Below are 17,387 nucleotides of genomic sequence, written 5' to 3'. Positions count from 1 at the left end.
AACTGTGACACACACAGACTCTAATTCTCTCACACATTCTCTCAGACAAGCTCTCACACACAGATTCTTCTCACACACACATTCTAAATCTCGGTCTCTCATGACTGGTTCAGAACCACATCCCTGTGAGTGCCCTCACCTAAACCGTGTTGCCAGTTCCGCCGCACGTTTGGTGACTGCACAGGTTGCCCCATCATTACTGACTTCTTGGGTCTCTCTGCATCCACCGTTTCCTTGTAGCCAACAGGCTCTTATCTGGTTGTCCATGCCGCTTTACCGGTTTTCTTTCATCATCCACTTCTAAAACTCCCAAATCACTTGTTGATGTGGCCAGGAACGGCTCTCCCTCTGCATCTGAAGCTCTGATTGCTCCTTGAGGACCCCTGCACCCTGAGTCAGGAGCAGCACCGTCTGCATCCGAAGCTCTGATTGCTCCCGGAGGACCACGTGCAACCTAAGCCAGGAGCAGCCCTCTGTCTCCATCATCTTTCATTTCAATTTTTCCCCATCTTCTCTCCATCTCTCTGCTTCTTTCCGGCTCTTCCTTCCCCTGTCTCTGTCTCTCTCGCTCCTTCATCTCCCTGACTTGTCATTCGACATCTCTCGCTCTCTCTCTCTGTTCCTCTCTCTCCTTCCCCCCACCAAGCCTTCCATCCATCTTATTCGCTTGGTTCCTTCCTCACCCTTTTACAATGTCCCACCCTCTCAGGTCTCCTTCTTTTACATACTTCAACCTTTTACACTTCTGCCTCCTTCCTGCTCACCCCTCTCCCTCTTACACTTGTGCTTTCTGCCGTGTTCATCTTCCCTTTATATTTCTCTCCTTCTAGCGTATCCTCTTCCCTGAGCTTGCACCTTAACTCCTCCCTCTCTCAGCCATCGCTGCTATGTCCAGAGACGCAGGACAACTCAACTCACTACTCCCCACACTAACCACCTCCGCCTTCCCTTGTTACCAGAACAAGTATCTTTTTCAGCGAGCACAGCAAGCATTTGACAACCTGCATCTCTCCCACAGTTCTTTCAATCCCCCTTCCCTCCACTGCCACACAAAAAGGATTCAGTCACCCCTGTGTCACGCTCAGAACTGACAAATCTCTTTGCATCTCCACCAACTCCTCCTCATACTGCATGACCCACTGTGTAGTGTTTGTATCGCTAATCAATTATTGGCGGCACAGCACCGAGGATAATGTGTTGCATGGCTAAACACTTATAAGGTCCCAAAGACGAGATCAATTGGCCAGTGCTTTAAATGGGAAAAAAGTCCAGATACTCACCAAAAAGAGCGGTGTGCTGGAGTTTAGGGCGTGCACTAGGGCGGTGCTAAGGCGGAACAAGGGATGGGGTTAGGTTTTTGATCTTGCTATGGTTGTATGCAAGAAATCTGCATGCATTGTTAGAATGTCGGATGTATCTGTCCAATATAAATCATATATGTGGGACTTACTAATAAGTAACCGTTTTTAGCAACCTTGAAATGAGAAAATATTGAGGGGAAAAACAGTGAGGTTCTAAATATATGCCTTGTTGTTTGGAAGCAGGTCCTTGCTGCAGGGTCATAACTCACTAAGATATATTACAAGGATGTTATCTTTTGACCTGCGGGTAACACAAGGCTGCATGCAACAAAAACAGTAATAATCTGAGCTATCTACATAAAAAACAAATCTTTGATTTGCATGTTACATGCTGTGCTTTCCAGCAGACACAATTATCCTCTATGCATTTTTATGGTAAGTTGAACTTTTGATTATAATGTACACGGATCTTTCTAGCAAGTGCATTAACCTCCACAGTTATTCACTTTATCGGTACTTCTGATGTCCCTAGCTTGCTTACTTAAGAGAAGGGCCTCAGCTTCCAGTTTCTCACTATTCGTGAATGCACAGATGCAAAAAGCGAGCAAATCGGGTGCGCTTTTCATTCTTGCTGTTAGTGGGTGTTTCTGTCAAACCTGGAAACCAGAGTTGCTTTCCAAGAGACATACTTTATATAACTTTAGTGAGCGCATATTCTCTCTCTCACTGCAACTGGAGGAGAAATGCTGACACACAGACACTGGCGATATTGCTGTTGGTGGCTCAGCCTTTCAACATTCCATATTATGTGGTTGAAAAGGAATGGCGGACAGAGTAAACATATTGCAGATGTGATATTGGAGAGAATAAAGTATCTACTTGGCTGATCTGGCTGCACTCTGTTATAAAAATGCACCCCATGATGCCATGTGTGTTAAATCGGCTAATAATTTATATTCTATGCCTCATGTACATACTATACTAAATGTCAAATGTATTCTTGCATTTGCAATTGTCGAAGAAATAAATATTAAGAAAGGGAATAGGCTTTCAAGTCACTTTAAAAAGAGCAAGATGGTCTTTATGAATTGAAATATGACCAATGATACGAAGTCCTGGTTAGGAGATGGGGCTTATTACAAATTAAATGTGATTTCTGTGCTTCTATCAAAATAACTTGTACAGACGACCACCTGGGAGTGCAAAATAAATGAGAACATTTCTGTTTTCCTGCTTTCGGCATTCGATCACAGTATGTAATAAATTGCAACCATGACTGTGAAGAACCTGCACATAACTAGCCATGCAACACATTTACTGGCTTTTGATAAAAATACAGCCATGTACATCCATGTGGCTTGTAAGCCCAGGTGGTTTAACCCTGGCTGCAAACATCTCTGTTTAAAGAGCAAATCACATGTTTCACTGAACTTACCGTCCGTCCAAAGTCGATAAAATAGGGATCAGCGAGTATGGTAACAAGATCACTCATTATTTACACATGCATGTAGGCAATTCAGTTGAGTAGCAATGGTTTAAGATGGTAAAAGCGATAGTAAATGTTATTTTGTTCTGTCCACAGCCCCCACTCTGTCCCCATTGTGAAAGATCAAAGGATATGCTTAACCTTCAGCCAAACCCCGCCCTGATGACTTCCAGAGTAGCTCATGCTGTGTCCTGGTTACAAGAGCTGCTGTGTTTAAATCTGTGCAGTATGTGTTAAAGGCACTGCCGAAGTATCAGTTGAATTATGAAGAGTGCTGCCTGGGTCGAAGCCATGACCCATGAGTACCGGTACTCTTTGTTCTAGGAAAAGTGCTGGCATTCAAGGGGAGAAAATGAAAAAACGCTGGTACTCAGTACCAGCGGGGACCGGCCCATTTGAAGCACTGCTATTGGCTGTGCCAATGCTAGTTTTAAATGGTGGGTCAGGCAGGTGCTTGATGCTCAGGATTTTGGAAGCACAACGAAATATGGTGATTTGTCAAGGAGTACTCGTTATTGTCAAAGTGAAAGTTAGGATTAGAACTCCAAACCCCCGATTCTACAGCGGATCTTTACTAGCCCCTATTGTTTTACTTTATCTTCATTCATTTATTTTGAGAAGAATGTTCCAGTGCAATCATAGTGTGTTTTTTGTCAAGGGACCTTCCATTTTTGCCTCTTCTGTCAAACGACATCCACGCAAGATATCAGTAAATTTCCCTTGTGACGTAACTTTTATTTTGGACACCGTTCCCTGGTAAGTAGGACTTCCTTCTCAAAGTTCATGCTATTCACTGATTTTCAGCAACAGTTCATTCCCTAGCTACAATGCTGACAATAAAACGGAGTACGAATTTCCTAAATCTCTTCCATTTTCTCAATAAAAATCCTTCCAGTCTGTCCAATTAAATCATCCTTAAATCAGATATCAACATTCCTGTCACAACTTGCCGATTAAGACTGCTAGTTGTTTGATAACCTAAGGGCTATCAAATGAAGTATATCGAATGTCTCGCGCTCTTGACATAGACTTAACTCAGTAGATCTACTTACCACGCACCTCTTCATAGAACGGCCACCTCTAAGTAGATTCATCTCAAATCAACAAGGGGCGCAACAATCGCATAATTTCTTCTGATTTATTGAATATCTATTACCAAAGTTCCCCTTTCTTGCTGTCCAGCCACCTCCTCAGCGTTCCCATTCTTCTCCTAACAATTAATTGTCTACTGTTTGGAGGAGTTGTCATTCTTTGTTCTGCTGCTTACTTTGCTCCCCCGTGTTTATCCTTTTTGGCCCTTGCACCAAAAGACTTAATCTCAGTCCGTTCTTCCATAAAACCCGATGCAGCTCCAAATAATAACATTCTTCAACCCTCAAACACCTCCCTGAATCTTTTTTTGAATCTTTTTTCCAAATTCTTGCTCCCCATTATCAACCTGATGTTGTCATTATTCCTCCCAAATTAACTTCGCTTTACCCTGAGCACTTATCCTTAATCACCCCATCACTGTTCAGCTGTTCACATCCATGCTTATTTGTGAAATGCTTTTCTGGTTTTCTATGGATGGTCCCAGTTTTTTTCCTTTTCTTAACAGTCCTATCCTATATTACAGTTCCCCATCTTCTAGGCTATTTAACTATGTATTGTAAAGCGCTGTCCTACCTCTAAGTTTAGGCCTCTGTTTATGTCTTCCTGCAAATTAAAGTTGTATTACTCTTTGCTCCAACATTGAATTTCCCAAAGTTGCTGTGTTAAATCGTTTCCTGGCATTTTAGAGAAACTTGATTCATGGAAGTAAAGTCACCAGAAGCCAACGTTTGGGAACAACAGTTAAAGAGTAACAAGATGTTTGTTCATTAAGGGAAATGTGTTTTTACTGTCTTTGAAGCCCAGATTCTTGATATTGAAGCGATCTGCCTGTGCTAAAGTCTGTAATGTTGCCCCTGAAAAGCTGCATTTGTGGTACTTGTGAGATATCCACAAATGCTCACACTGCCTTGGGTGGCATAATGGACTTCTTACCATTGTAACAAAGTGGTCTTGTTTGTTAAAGGCTCCGAGCTGCAAGTATTGCATGACATCTTGTTAAGTAGCCTTCAGTATTCTGTTGTCACCACTTCCAGCTCTCACTGCGGCTGACATTTAAAGAACCCATGGGTTAGTTCGAAGTCTCGCCTGACCAGTGTTATCTTTATCTTAGTTGCTACACATGCAAATTGTTAGTACTTTCACTTATTTGTTTGCTATGATCTGCCTCTTCAGTACTGGGGATGCAGGAACCCCCACATCTGATATGCCTAATGATTGTGTTTTCTTGTCTGTTTATGTATTTTTAGAAAAAGGCATCTGAGCGTCAACAGGCATCTGGGGATGACACCACTCCCACTCCAACTCAGCTCAAGGACCCAGAAACCAAATCGGTAAAAGCTTTGGGTGACTGAATAGTATCTCTTGTTAAGATTTCAGCCTATTTGTGTGTCATAGGAGTAGGCTGGGTCTGCCTTTAACTAAGCACTGTTGCCCCATGTAGACCAGAGAGCATCTTTCCTGCTGGCAGGCGTCCTTCTGGGATTTCAGTTATCTAACTCGTGTGTTTTAGGGGGCTGACTCTGAGGAAGAAGAAGATGAAAAAGAAAAGGGGAAGTTGAAGCCAAATACTGGCAACGGTGCTGACCTGCCTCTTTACCGATGGACACAGACACTCGCTGAGGTGGATGTGAGTATTTCGGGTTCAAACTGAAGGGACTGCGCATTATAGCTTTAGTTTTGAGGATAGTGAGTCGTTGTATGATGACTTGCTTAACTGCTTGGTCACTTGACCCCGCTATTGTGGATTATTCATGTCAGTTTCTGTCTCCTCTTTTGCATACTGAGGCAAGGAATGTGCCTTGCGGGGTAGTGGCCTATCATGGAACATTGATGCAAGTTCTTTAATGTCCATGATTAGCTTGTACCAGCATAAATGCTTTGTATGCTTCTGAAGGTTGGTGGAGAGGGGATTGTGAGGAAAGTTTTCAAAAAGCCATGATGATTTCATATTATATGTTAGATGCACATGAAAACTTTTAAAACCATACTTGGGAATGACACAGAAATTTGCCCCACCACTCATTTTGCTGTTCAAATTCAGGAATTGATGGGAGTCTATAATTTGACTGATATGCCACAAGATTTATGTATAGGGAAAAAGCATTTTACTACACAGTTTGTGAATCGTTGTTCAGAGTAGCTTATAGGATTTTAAGTCAAGATACGATTAAACCGATGACGGAAGGTGTCGTATATCTGTGCACCTTTGTGGCATACAGCACAGTGGTGTGATTATGCCATTCCCTGCCTGCCAAACTTGTGCCATTAAGGTTCGAGGCAGAAGGATTGCTTAAAACTTTGTAATGCACTCTGGTCTACCTATGTTGCAGTTCATTAAATAAAACAATCATCAAGATCTGGGGTTTGTCAATGCTTGTTCACATAGAAGTCACCGTAAGGTGGATATGCTAGTCAATGGTTTGAGTGATTCTGCCTATACCAGACGACAGATCAGAATTGCAGTTGGGCCTGTGTTGTAAGGTATGCTAAGACCGAGGCATACTTATAGAGATGTGTCTTAAAGAAGCAATTTAATAAAGTAGCAAGAGTTGAGATTAGTATATAGTGATACTTTCTTGGTTGTTTAGGATTTAGGGAAATGGGCACACGTATCTAGCATATTTTCTTAGTAAATAGTTTAGTGGTAGATGATAATGAGCCTACAACCTCTAAGACAATTATCCATTTGAGTACAATAGCTTTGCAGGTGGAATTCCTCTCACAGAAAAGCTTTTCCCTCTCAAATCGCCTACTTTTGCTTCTCATACTGAAAGAAAGCTTCCTAGGATTCTACTAGTACCTGAAAACCTGAAAACCTATCTATAAATACCTGTTGAAGGACCATATCCTCTTCGGGTGTAGCAGTTTTGTGCTAAAATCCGTATCTGCTACTCCTAAGTGCTGTAGATAAAATGTTGAAGTATGTGCTGCTGTTGAGTAGACCAGATGTACCTAATTCTGGTAAAGAACTGGAAAGCACACCAGTTTGAGGACGCCATGCTAGGTAATCTCTTTTGTGATGTTGAATATTTATTTGAATTCGGCTATTTTCCTAACCCCAAGGAAAAAATAACTTTCTTACAATTACCTAAACCATAACGTCTAGTTTGGGAAAATAGCCTCATTTTGAAAGAGTTGTGGTAATCTGTTCTGTATCTACCGTGACCCACACAGGAAGATGAAGGGAAGGCAGTGGTCTCCGAGACAAAAGAACAGTGCAGGGAAAAATCAGTAAGTATGATTAGAAAAGGGTTGTTGGTAAATGAGTTATCAGTGGGGTGGGGGAATACGTGTTTAGGGGAGAAAAAAAATTGTTTGGGGGGGGCAATAACCTTATTAATGAAGAGAGGAGGCAGAGGTAGAAAAGAAAGGCAGATGACGGAGATGCAACACCAGGGATGAACTGAGAATTAAGTGGGTAGAAATTCAAAAAGTAGGAAGACTTCTCCCCAGGACACGTGGCAAAGAATACTCAACCTAGAAAAAATAAACTGCAGGAAATATTTCAAGATGAAAGGCATCTAATGAATTGGGTTGGACAACTTGGTAGTGAAATATTTATGTAAGCATGTTTGTGGACACTGAGTCACAAGATCAAGTTTCCAGCGGTTTGTTTTTCTAAATCCGTTCCATTTGGTAAACTGTTTATTGTGACGGAGATAATGACAGCAGTGATTTTACTTGACCCTGGATGGGAACCATGCCTGGATGGTATAGTTATAGAATTGGTCCAAAAAGTCTTACAGCTTTGCTGGCATCATAGAGGCTTTAGATATTCATGGTATGAGTAGAGAAAGGAGAACTATCCACAGAGTGTGACCGTGCTGCACAACCATACCAAAGATCACATATAATGTCACTCTTTTCCCTTATAAATCTCGATTGCAGTTTGCTGAATGTAATAGTGTCACAACATTCACTGTTAAGTTGGTTCACCCCAACAAAGTAGATTTTGTTGCCCATAAATTCGCAAGCTATGACAGCAGTATAATAGATAGGGCTCACGGTTTTATGATATTTATTTTTTTGACATTTCCGTCTGTATTTATTCATATTTAATTTTTTACTAATGTTATCTGTATTTAATCATATTTATTTTGGTTTTTATGAAAAAAATGAATCTGAAATTGGTATATTTCCACATTTGTTTAACCAATAAATATGCACTCCTACTTAAATTTCTGCCAGGTTTAACCGATATGAACACCCGCAGAAGATAAATCAATGCACTTATATGAAAAATACGCATATTTCAGTATCAACCTTGTGCATATCTACTAATGTTCAAGCCTCTTTACTAAAATCCCTTTCTTTTTTAACCCCCATACCTATCAATCCACACCGCTATTGGCCTGGCAGTCATGGTAGAGCGTATTTAGAAGCTCTCAAAACTCAACTCAATTTTTGGTTTTATCCACATTTAATAATCAATAAAGACAAGAAAATAAATGTTTTTCAGTCTGTATTTATCTGTTAAAAAAAAAAAATGGAAAACCGGGAACCTCAATAATAGTGTTTCTAGTGCTCTGGGTGCTGATGCTAAACAGTACCTTAAGTCTGTGTGTGTCCTAATAGAGATCCTGGCGTTTCCATTGGTCAGCATCTGACCAACTTGATGGGCGTTGTTCCACTCTGCCACAAGGGTTGTCACCCCATTTGTGGTGGTCTTGTTTTCTGTTTTCTTGAAGAGCAGGGTAGAGCATGTGTGCTCTTTGTGTTAGGAATGACACCGTTGTCCAATTTTGGGTTATTATGTGGGCACCTGCTTCCTTATGTAGCTGTAAGTCTGTGTCTATATAGTACCCAGGTAAGAGCTTTGAGTAATGATGGATCAGTTCACAGAAGTGTCTCACCTAAGTTTTACTGCTCAATGTATGAGGTTCCCCTCCAGGTTCCAGACACGTGGCAGCAGTTTCTATCCTGTTCCAAGATGCCGAACACTAAAATACCTTGGTATACTTTGTCATTATACAGACAAAATCATTAAAGTTCATATTTCAGCCATGGTTACATTTCTGAGCCTGGCTGAACTTGGGTTCCATCACACTGAACAAAAAATTACACTTATTATCCTGTAATGGGTATTCGTGGTGTTCTCCTTCCTTTTCCAGCACTGAAGGAGGTCAGTCCAGTTTTCCGATGGAAGGATGCTGAAAATAATACGGAGGTCGTGTTTTTTCACAGTTCATACATGACACCTTGAATTTGCTGAATCCTAATAGGCCAGTAGGACTAGTCTAAATAACCCATTTGGGCGTTTTTTTTTTTTGAGTGATTCAGGTGTTTTGATTTTGGTTCAGTTTGCGAGTGGTCTCCTACACGTGTAATAACTACCATTGAGTAACTGCAAAGTGTTTTCTCCTGTGTAGTAAGCCCGTAATCTCTGTATTCCTGCCAGTTGGTGGTACCCCTCAATGTGAGCTTCCGGTTAAAGGGAAAGGACGTTGTGGTGGACATTCAGCGACGACATCTCAAAGTGGGCCTCAAGGGCCAGGCTCCAGTCATCGATGGGGAATTTTACAATGAAGTGAAGGTGGAGGAAAGCTCCTGGGTAATCGAGGACGGCAAAGTCATCACTGTCCATCTAGAGAAGGTGAGGCCTGTCTACCTGTCCTAGGTTGTAGGACGGGTAAGAGCATCTTTATAGAGTGGAGGGAGACAAATATGGTTGTCTGGGAGGAGGTGGGTTATGGTATAGTGTACTAAAAATCCCTAGGGCCGAAGACTTGTTGAGTATACTGGGTCTTTATTTGGGGTAGTTGGATAGGTAGAAGGTACACACCTATGGAATGCTCACCTCTGAGAAAGCGTATGCAAAGCCCATGTGGATGACGTAGAGGGCACACCTAGGGGGAGATCGAGCAGGCACATCTTGTAGGTGTAATAGTGTCTGACAAATGAGTATCTTGCTTTGTTACATCGACGGGTGGAGTAATAACATTTGAGGGAAGAATTGTGGGGTGCAGCTAAATGGCACCTCCTCTTTGGGAATGGGGGTGTGAATCCAGTAAGTAGTTTACATTTAGGAGAACACATGGGGAGAGCATCTGTCCAAGTAGATGAAGGGAGTGGAATCTGGGATTTTACATATAGATAGGGCACATGTTGGCTGCAGCATCAGACTGGAAACATGCAAGGGCACATCTTGCAGCACAGGGAGGCAGTGTTTCTGGGGAAGGAGACAAAAAGGGAGACTGAAGACCTGAGGAGCAACAGTAACCCAATCAGAAATGGCCACTAGAAATGATGTAAGATATGAAGACCAAATTAATAACCCATGCACATCTCTTGTGAGTTGGAGGTGTTTGTAGCATGGTTTTGACCTTACAGTTGACAGGGTCAACAGACAGCATTCAGATGCTCTCTTGTACTAAAATTGTGGTATTTTGCTCAACAGATCAATAAAATGGAGTGGTGGAGTAAGATAGTTTCCACAGATCCTGAAATCAACACCAAGAAGGTAAACCCAGAAAACTCAAAGGTGAGCAGTTTAACTATCAGTCTGACTGTCGAATTCATATTCTGGTTCCTCTCTACCAGCATGTCTGTTGAAGGTAAGGTGATTTAGCAGTGGGAAGGGAGATGAAGGTGCATAACCCAGTGTACCAAGAAGGCAGCTGGTACTTTTCAATTAGTAGGGACAGTGTGAAGCTGGATTACGAGGCTTGCAGCACCTTGTTTGGACCCTGTGCCCATCCTGCAATCATTATATTGCAGATGGACTGCTCTAGGGTACTTTATTCCCCTCCCTCTTCTTTGCATAGCCAGTAGGCCGTGTTATGTCAGCAGACACCCTTTTCCTGCACAATAGATCATTTTGGGAATTATGATACTCAGCAGGATTGGCTTTAGGGTGGTGCGTCCAGTGCAACCGCACCTGACACTGACCTTGGGTGGAGCTGTGTTTAGAAATAACATGGGTTTAAAAACACCTGCTGCAGAGCTCCTTGTGTGCCCAGCAGTTTTCAGGCAACTTTAAAAATGTAAAGATAACACTGTTGATTAATGTTTCTGCCCAGAGAGAGAGAAGGGAGTTTTGTCTAGTGGCAGTTTTGACTCATCAGAAAGTTGCTACAGAGGGCTAATATGCCTGCTGCAAAGAACGTGTACCACGCAGATAACTGAAATGTATTTCATGTGGAGGTCTCAGTGGGTTACTGCTTTTTTCACAGAAATTATTTTGTTACTTGCAGTTCATAAGTTGCAATCCTCATCAAAGTGATCTATAAACTGTTATCAAAGTGCTGCATGCAAACTGAATGGTATAGGTTAGAACATTGTTTTCCCCCCCAGACTTTCATTATCCAAATGTTGTTGAAAAAGGTTTGGTTAGGTAGAAATACATTCTTATTAGTAAAGCCAATCCCAACCACTGTGGTACGTTTACATTCTTGAGTTTGTGCTTCTCATGGCCAAACACCGACTTCTTGATTACGTGTGAATCCTCCTCCTTGTAATCCTCGTTGTTTTATGTAACATTTGCTATACACTGATTTATACACTTATCATTCTTGTCTCTGTATAGTGTGTGTGATGTAAAGCGCTCTGAAACCCTAAATTGGTATTAGTAGTGCTATAAAACATTTGGATGTGAGAGGGGGCTATGGACAGATGAGGGGTACTGTTGGAAGGCGGTAGTAAGGGAATCCATGGTGAAGGAGGTCATGGGGGGTGGGGGAGGCTCAAAAAAAGATTGTCGCACTGGCCGCCACCGAACCTAAATCCACACTTGTGCAATAGACATCGTGCAACTGAACTTTGTGTGTTAGTCTCCAACATATTTTGTTAAGTCTGGTGTTCATGCATAAACAAACCTTTTGGTACAGCTCTATCTAGGTCTAAAAAATAATAGATATACATATATATTAGACGGTAGCGGTCTCCATTGGATAGTTTTGTTTTGCCTATACCTTAGTGCCATTTGACGAAATCCCCCCCCCCCCCCCACCAAAAAAAGATCACCCATCTCCGCTCCATCCTTGAACGTTTCGAGATGATCTGTCAAGCGGGAGCAGCATAAAGAGGGGTGCCAAAATGCATTTTCCCCATGCAATTTTCCTTAGGAAAATTGAACAGCAATACCGCAAGTGGCAACCATATTTGGCTGAAAACTAGATCTTAATCCAGAAAGCATGCTTTTTGTAACTTGGTGTGTAATGAAACTATTTGGGACCACTAGTTCCAGAATGCAATAGTACTACAAAACCACTTAGCGGCCCACTAAAGGTCCAAAAGGATATAAGAGCAAACTTACTAGTGATCGCCAACAATGCTGATGGACTGCCATGCTTCACCTTTGAACAAGGTCATTGAAGACCGAAACGCATCAGGTGCAGAGGATTGACGATGTTCTTAAATAACAAAAGAAAATATTTGCAATTTGTGAGTGCGACTACTTTTTCCACTGGGCAGTTCTAGTTAGGATCGTTACTGATAACTTGGGCGCCTTTTGACAAATCTCCATGGAACTTTCCAAAGAAAGTGCTCTTTTACTAGTATGTGCATGGAAAGTTTTAGGGTGATCTTTCGAGCAGGGGCTGAGGAAAAAAAGGCAGAGTGCCCATAATGCATTTTCCCCATTCCTTTTCCCATAGGAACTTTAGACACAGCTGCAGCCTAAACTGCTGAACGGACTTACAACAAATTTGGCAGAAAGCTAAATCTAAGTCCAAAAAGAATGCCTTTCGTGTTTTGGTCTGAATCTGCTCAGTAGTTTTTGACCGATTGATGATCAAAAACGTTCTTTATCAAGGGACGCGGAGGCTCAGCAGATCCCGGCAGATCTCAAACTGACTGCCACCACCTCAAACAGGAAGTGGTGGCAGCCATCTTAGGACTTGAACTCAGTTTGAGTCCTTAAACAAAAACGGAAAGTCCTAAAACAAAAACGGAAAGAAAAGGCACAAGGGGCAGAGTAGGAATATCTTGACCTCCTGGTGTTGGGAGTCCCAGAGGGACAACGCCTGAGGCCAAAAACATATTAGGAAAACAAATTAAAACAATTGACGCAGATTTGCAGAAGATCTATTGCTTGGCTTTCCTCCCTGAGCTGCTTTCCGCCCCAGGGAGACCCAGTATTTTAAGGCCCCAACCCACCCCCATACCCATTAATGGTCATGGGCAAGCGCTCAGGCTATGTCCCGGGAAGTCAACGCTGGGGACATAGCGGCTCCCCTGCCTGCACCATTACGCACAAGGCAACCTGTGTTTGCTCTCGCTTGGCTGGAGCATTTTTTAATCTACTGCTAAGTGAGAGCTAGTTTGAAAAATGCTCCTGCCCATTTGGAGTGAACTTTGGATCTGTTTCACTGCGGGCAGGCAAACAGATATGAAAATTGCTCCCGTCCGCAAGGAGCAGCATTATTAGCTGCTCCTTGCTGGCAGGAGCAATGCCGGCTCCTGCTAGATGCGGGGAACTGACTGGGGCCACGGTGACTTTAGGGCTCCCCCAGCGGCTCACAGCGATAGTGTGGTAAGTACCCAGGGTGGGCACCAAGGCACGCAACTTTTGTTGCGACGGGCCCTAGGTGTTGGGTTCCAGGGGGGTCCTGTGCACCATCTTTCCCTAAAAAATGCAGCAGGCCCCAGGGAATTGGATCCCTGGGACCAAAACTTGGCTCTGGGAGGGTGGTGGGCACATGGCCCCTCCCCTTTCATTTTAATAGTGGCCCTGGGGGAGGGGGTCTCAAGGTCCTAATAAGGCTCAGGGAGATGAGCCAAGCAACCCTCCTCCCCCTTAATATAAAAAGATGCCTAATTAGACTCTGGGTAGGGAGTCACGTGACCTCCCCCCTCCCCCTTTGAAATATATAATATATATATATATATATATATATATATATATATATATATATATATATATATATATCCCAGGACCATAATGTGTTTCAGTTTCATCAACTTTTATTCGATTTGTCGAATTGCAAATCATAAAAAGTACATTTAATACAAAAAGAAAAAACAATAAGATCACAGAATGGTTAAATCACTATATAGTAAAACTTTTTTCCTTTAAAACAGTGGAAAAGTTTTTACAAGTTAGAAAAAACATTAATTTAGCTAAAAAGATTACGACGTGTTGATATTACTGCTTTGAGAAAAGTTGCTATAAGTTTGGCTTCGTAAGGGGATTTCGGGGATTGTAAATAGTAGAGTGCTGGATAAGAATGTCTGAGTCCACTGGATCGGAGAATAGGAGTGATCCATGTTTTCCTTGCAAGTTTGTAGTATTTGCAAAAAAGGACGACATGAATCGTTGATTGTAAAGCGGCTCCATCACAGGGGCATCTCGTCAGTTTGCGGGACCAGTTCTTCATTTCTGGGAACGAAACCAGACGGTAAAAAAGATCGAAACGTAGTCTAGTAAGTAAAAACTTTTCATGATTCGATAAGAAATATGTCAAATAGGGCTGGATAGTTTTTCCTGACTGCACTGAACAAATTTTTCAGTTTTGCGTTTTAATAATCTCTGTCTGATTTCGGAGTTCTCTCAAGTGGCCCATACACATTTGCTTTAGTTGTTTCTTTGAAATGTCTTCGACTGAGGGTGGTTCGTGAAAATAGTGCTCGCAGTCCAGATCTTTAAAGAAATTATGTATGTAATTAAGCCACGGGATTTTCCGCCAGTTTGTTAGACCGAGACAGTCAATAATGAGGGAGCGGGTTAGATGACTTTCGGTATTACACCATATTCGATGCCACAATAAAATGGGCTGGCATCGGATGGTGTCGGTGATGTATTCCATACCGAGCTCCCGGTGCGAGGCTAATATCGGGGAACTTTGGAGGAGGGCTAGGATGTATTTGATAAAGGCGTTTTCGGTAACCTGGAGCTGATCAATACATCCGTATCCCCAGATTCCAGCTCCGTAGGTAGCCACACTGTGACATTTTGCGTAGTATATGGCTAACAGCTCAGGTGGGGCTGGTTTGCCTAGTTTCCTTGAGAAAGAAGTTAGTGCAGAAGTTGCACGACGGAAATGGAGGTTTCTGGCTTCCACTGCCTTGTGCCAGTTCATTGCGTCATCCACTAAGATGCCCAGATATGGATACACCGGGGTTCTTTCAAGACTGTTATTGTCAATAAATATGGGTTTGGGAGCTTTTATTCTGGGGCCAATATTCATTGTAAACGTTTTTTTAATGTTAACTTTGAGGCCGAGTGAGTCCATAAATGTTACGTATTTATTAAGCTGCCGTTGAAGTTGGTTTAGGGTCCGTGCTAAGATTACACAATCATCGGCATACAGGAGGGTAGGAATCGGGCGATGGTTTATCTGGGGCAGGTCCTGGCTCCCTTCCAGCATCGCCTGTTCAAGCCCGTTTGTATAGAGGTTGAACAGGAAGGGAGCCAGTACACAACCCTGCCTGACTCCTTTCGTTATTTGGAAGGGTCGTGACAGTTCACCTCTGGTGCCAAATCGTACTCGAGCTTCTGCGTTACTGTAAAGTTCCCTTAGGAAGGTTAATATCGGGGGATCCACTCCCAGGGCGGCTAGTATTTGCCAGAGCTTTACATGTTGGACACAGTCAAAAGCCGCGCTTAGATCTACATAAACAAGGAAGATGTTGCCTCCTTTAGCGCGAGCATATTTTCCTACCAGGAGGACGAGGTTGAGTGCCTGTTCCACGGTCCCGAGCCCCTTCTGGAAACCGTATTGCAGGTCGGTTATGATGTTGTTCTCCCGGGCCCAAGATTGTAATCGGTCCAGGAGTAATCGACCTGCAATCTTGCCCATGGAGCCCAGAAGGGAGATCGGTCTATAGCAAGCAGGGTCGTTGCGGTCACCTTTTTTAAAAATGGGTAGTAGTGTTGAGGTTGACCATGAATGAAAGAGACCAGATGACACTACTGCTGACATGACCCGTGTGATTATTTTTGACCAATAGTCGACATCATGCAAGAACAGATCCATTGGGACCCCATCGGGGCCAGGGGCTTTGCCAGTTTTTGAGGCCTTGATTGCCTTTATAATTTCATTAAGGGTGAAACGTAAATTAATCGGGTAGATGTTATTCTTCACCAGTTCAAGATCTTGCGTCTGTTTGTTTGGTGCAGCATCTATTGGTGTTCCAAAGATTTTTGTGAAATGGGAGACCCAATCCTCCTCGGTTATTGCCACATCAAGATGGTCAGGGTCACTGCTATTGGCCAAGAAGGGTGATCTTACGGTCTGCCAAAATGCAGTGCTATCTTTCCTTTGAGCACTGTCATGTAAGCGCAGCCAAAGTTCTTGCTTGATCTGCTTTTTACGGTTTTTCCGGGTAGAGTTATAAGTTTTCCTCAGTTGCGAGATATTTTGGGGGTCTCTCGGTTGCTTGCATAGAGCTTCTTTGAGGGATATAAGTGCCTTCCGGCAAGCGGTGTCAAACCATCTCGTGGTTGGGAGTCTGGACTTGTTTTTTAAGTTGACAAATAACTCATCCTTTATTACTTCTTGAATGCTTAGGAAGGAGGTGACAATTGTTTCTGGTGGTGTCTCCAGGGTCATGCATTTGGCTAGCCAGTGGTACGTTTTCCCAAGGATCCTCTGTGACATCTCTTCCGGATCAATCTTTGCCCATTTTATTGAGTACCCATTCAGTTTGTTCATGGACATCGAGTTTTGATCAAGGGAACTAAGTTTTGCGGGGAATACACCTGGTTGTTCCAAGTGGATTACCACACTGAGTGAATAATGGTCACTTATTGGGTTTGACCCAATTTCATAGTTAGTTAGTTGCCCTTTGTAAGAGTTTGAACCTATGATGTAGTCAATAGTTGTAGAGCAACCTCGCCCATGGAAGGTGGGTAGATAATCCTGCTGCGGATTGACTAGTTCGTTGACAAAGTCGAGGTCTAAAGTAAAAAGGATTTCATTTAACTTGTTGCCACATGGCGTGTGCGCGAAGTGAGGGATGGGATTCCCAAATTCATTTTGAAGCCCACAATTTCCGCTTTTATGCTTTGGGCACAGTGTGAGGTTAAAATCGCCACCCCAAATGAAATAAATTGGGGATTTGTTATCGTCTTTTTGATATGAAGTTAAGAATATGGCTATTTCGTCTAGATATGAGCAGCATTCCAGAGTGCCTGAGTTATTATAATAGTTTATGAGTATATGATGGTTTCCTTTAAGTTCCGTTGACTGCGTGATTAGTATGATTTGGAAGATGGGTGACTCCTTTAATAGTTTCACTCTAAGAGGGAGGGTGTTGGCTATATAGGTCGTGAGGCCCCCCTTTGGTCTGCCCATGTTTCCAGGTACTGCTTGGGTGAAAAGAGTTTTGTAACCCGCTAGATGCAGAGGGGTTGTGCACCAAGTTTCTTGCAGACACAGAATTTGATGTCGCTTTGCTGTGTCAAGCCACGTAGGAGATGTTATTTTTGTGGTTAGGCCTGCAATATTCCAGTATGCGATGGAAAAACTCAGGTTTGGAGGTGCCGTATGAGGTGGATTTGTCGGGTTGTTAGCAGTCTCTACTACTAATAGTTGTTGTGGTTTAACCCAGGGGGGTTCAACTGGAAC

The 17,387-nt window shown here is 42.7% G+C and overlaps 1 protein-coding gene across 2 annotated transcripts in view; it reads left to right on the top strand.

Moving 5' to 3' along the window:
• The window catches only part of NUDC (nuclear distribution C, dynein complex regulator), a 133,538-nt gene that overhangs the window by 64,110 nt on the left and 52,041 nt on the right, over positions 1-17,387 (top strand). Inside the window, exons 4-8 of one of the 2 annotated variants that reach the window (XM_078682627.1) lie at positions 5,127-5,210; positions 5,390-5,506; positions 7,054-7,110; positions 9,278-9,472; positions 10,277-10,360. In XM_078682627.1, the coding sequence (XP_078538753.1) occupies positions 5,127-5,210; positions 5,390-5,506; positions 7,054-7,110; positions 9,278-9,472; positions 10,277-10,360 (537 nt within the window). The remainder of the gene's footprint in view (positions 1-5,126; positions 5,211-5,389; positions 5,507-7,053; positions 7,111-9,277; positions 9,473-10,276; positions 10,361-17,387) is intronic. The other variant, XM_078682628.1, reaches the window with a different exon arrangement.

The sequence above is a fragment of the Lissotriton helveticus genome, chromosome 3_1, assembly GCF_964261635.1.
Source record: "Lissotriton helveticus chromosome 3_1, aLisHel1.1, whole genome shotgun sequence".
Lineage (NCBI taxonomy): Eukaryota > Metazoa > Chordata > Amphibia > Caudata > Salamandridae > Lissotriton > Lissotriton helveticus.
Note: the sequence above shows the minus strand (reverse complement) of the source record. Positions and strands in the feature narration are given on the sequence as shown.